This window comes from Suncus etruscus, chromosome 5 (assembly GCF_024139225.1).
Source record: "Suncus etruscus isolate mSunEtr1 chromosome 5, mSunEtr1.pri.cur, whole genome shotgun sequence".
Taxonomy (NCBI): Eukaryota; Metazoa; Chordata; class Mammalia; order Eulipotyphla; family Soricidae; genus Suncus; species Suncus etruscus.
In genome coordinates, this window is record NC_064852.1 from 63761708 (window position 1) to 63764114 (window position 2407).

The 2407-nt window shown below is 50.3% G+C and overlaps 1 protein-coding gene across 1 annotated transcript; it reads left to right on the plus strand.

Moving 5' to 3' along the window:
- Positions 1-339: 339 nt before the first annotated feature.
- Positions 340-1624, plus strand: TMEM177 (transmembrane protein 177). The gene has a single exon (XM_049773155.1). The coding sequence runs from the start codon at positions 358-360 to the stop codon at positions 1291-1293; it is 936 nt and encodes a 311-aa protein (XP_049629112.1). The 5' UTR covers positions 340-357; the 3' UTR covers positions 1294-1624.
- Positions 1625-2407: the final 783 nt, after the last annotated feature.

A 2407-nucleotide genomic window follows, 5' to 3' on the forward strand; every position in this document is an offset into this window, starting at 1 on the left:
TAGTGAAGTGCAACAGTAGGGTCCTTGGTGTTCTGCCTAGCTATGGAATAAAAGTGATGGTCACAGCCATTATCACATGTACCTGCTACTGTATCAGGTCTTTGTTTTTTACAAACATTCATTCATTTACTCATCACAGCCACCCTAGAGGCAGGTCATTGGCGCAATGACCCTAGCAAAGGGATATAGAGATAAAGCTGGACTTGAACTTAAACACTAAAATAAAGGCTGTGACCCCTGTAGCAGGAGAGAGGAAAGGGATGTTTGTGCTACAGAAGACCCAGGGAGCTAGAACTGACTGATTTCCTGACTAATTTCTCTTTTTCTTTGACTAGGTTTACAGTGGTGTCAGCACTGATGGCCGGTCCCCTGTGGCGGGCCACAGCATTTGTACAGAGATACAAGACAGGTCTTTTGGTGGCTTCTTTTACAGGCCTGTTTGGGGCCCAAGTTGCCTCCCACCTCTTCCCTGTTCCTGCAGTCCAATGGCTATACCAATACTGTCCTCAGGGCCAGCCTGCCCTACTCTCCCCAGAGCTACAGTTGCTGTTCCAGGAGGTATTAGACGACATGCGTGTCCCCTGTGATCATAACTACGAGGCCTTCACTACCTTCACCTTCTTGCCCGTGAGTGCTGGCTTTCCCAGACTTGCTGCTGGTGCAGTGGTTGGCATCCCAGCCACCTTCCTGAGTGGCCCAGTGATTGACACTGACCAACCAATAGTTATTCATGGACAAAAAATACACTGGCAGAGTCCTGCAGGCATCCGGCTCAGAAATGCTTTGATTCTGTCCCATGATGCCCAGAAGTTTGCCTTAGCCAGGGAGGTAGCGTACCTGGAGAATGGCTCAGCTGCACTGCAGGCCCTACCGGCCCCAGCTTGCTTGGCTGGAACCTGGATATTAAGTGTGAGTGCCAAGCATGCCCTGGGGCTCTATAGCGGTCCCATGAATTTTCGGGTGGCCTTCAACTTGCTGGCTACAGTGGTGGGCTTTGTTGCTTATGCCTTCTGCACAGACTCTCTCACTCACATCCTGGAATCCTGGCTGGATCGCCGCACCGCCTCACTGTCTCCAGCCTATGCCCAGGGCGGAGTGGAGTTCTATGACCAGCTTCTGTCAGGCAATTTAGCCTTGCGCAGTCTGTTAGGCAAGCATGGCGAGAAACTTTATACACCCAGTGGGAATGTCAATCCCAACCATTGGTTCCGTATCAAGCATCTCCCCTATACCACGCGCCGGGACATCGTTCTGCACACCTGGAGGGCAAAGCTCAATGCAGGCAGTGTTTGAGGGGCTTGTTACAAGGGCACTTCTAGATGGGCACAACCACCTCACCACTGGCTGATGGAAGTTGGGGAAAGAGTTAGGTTCTCCAAGAGCCATTACTCTTTGTAGCTCCATATCAGGAAAATCAAAGACATTGGAGTTAAACAACCTTGATTCTACTCCAACCAACTTCAACATTTAAGGTCTTGGTCACTGTGGGCAGGGTCATCTGAATCTGTATGGTCTCCTCAGCTGCAAAACAGGGACAATATCAGCTACCCAGCATGACTGTAGGGCTATGTGAGCTTGTGAACATAAGGGCCTTCAATAAATATGTATCTCCTTGGTCTCTGAATACCAGAGGAGCTGTGAGAGTGTCTGTGTTTCCCTATCTGAAGTACCTATTGGAGTTGGACATTGGCCTGCAGTGAAGGTCTAATTACCCAGTTTCACTTTTGCCTGGAACCCAGCTTTTCTCTGCTGTGGTCAATCTAAGAAGCCTTGAGAGGTCAAGTTAAGAAATTAACATGGTGGGCCTGGAAGGTGGCGCTAGAGGTAAGGTGTCTGCCTTGCAAGTGCTAGCATAGAACGGACCACGGTTCGATCCCCCTGTGTCCCATATGGTCCCCCCAAGCCAGGGGCGATTTCTGAGCGCATAGCCAGGAGTAACCCCTGAGCGTCAAATGGGTGTGGCCCAAAAACCAAAAAAAAAAAAAAAGTAACATGGACTTGATGCGGCCCGATGCAGGTGCTCAGAAAGAACTGGGGTGCTAATGAGATCAGTTCCAGGAGAGCCCCTGAGCCTAAGAAGAAGGTTTTCCTAGGACCTGGCAAGACCTGTGATTTTGGAAACACAGTGGGCACTCTGGCCAAGGGAAGTGGAGAGACTTGGCCATTGCCATGCAATGGGAAACCCATAGGCACAGAGCAAGGTCCCAATGATTAGGAAAGGAAGTGTAATGACTGAGGGGCTCACAGACAGGTGGAAGTAACCATGGACTGGGTTTTGAACACCATGTCCAGAGGAGGCTGTGTCCCTGTCCTGCTTGTTTCCCCTGAGACCTGTTTCAGACAGAGTGACTGTCCCTGTAAGAGAGCATAATAAAAAGTAGGAGAGTGGGGATGGCACCTTCTTGGG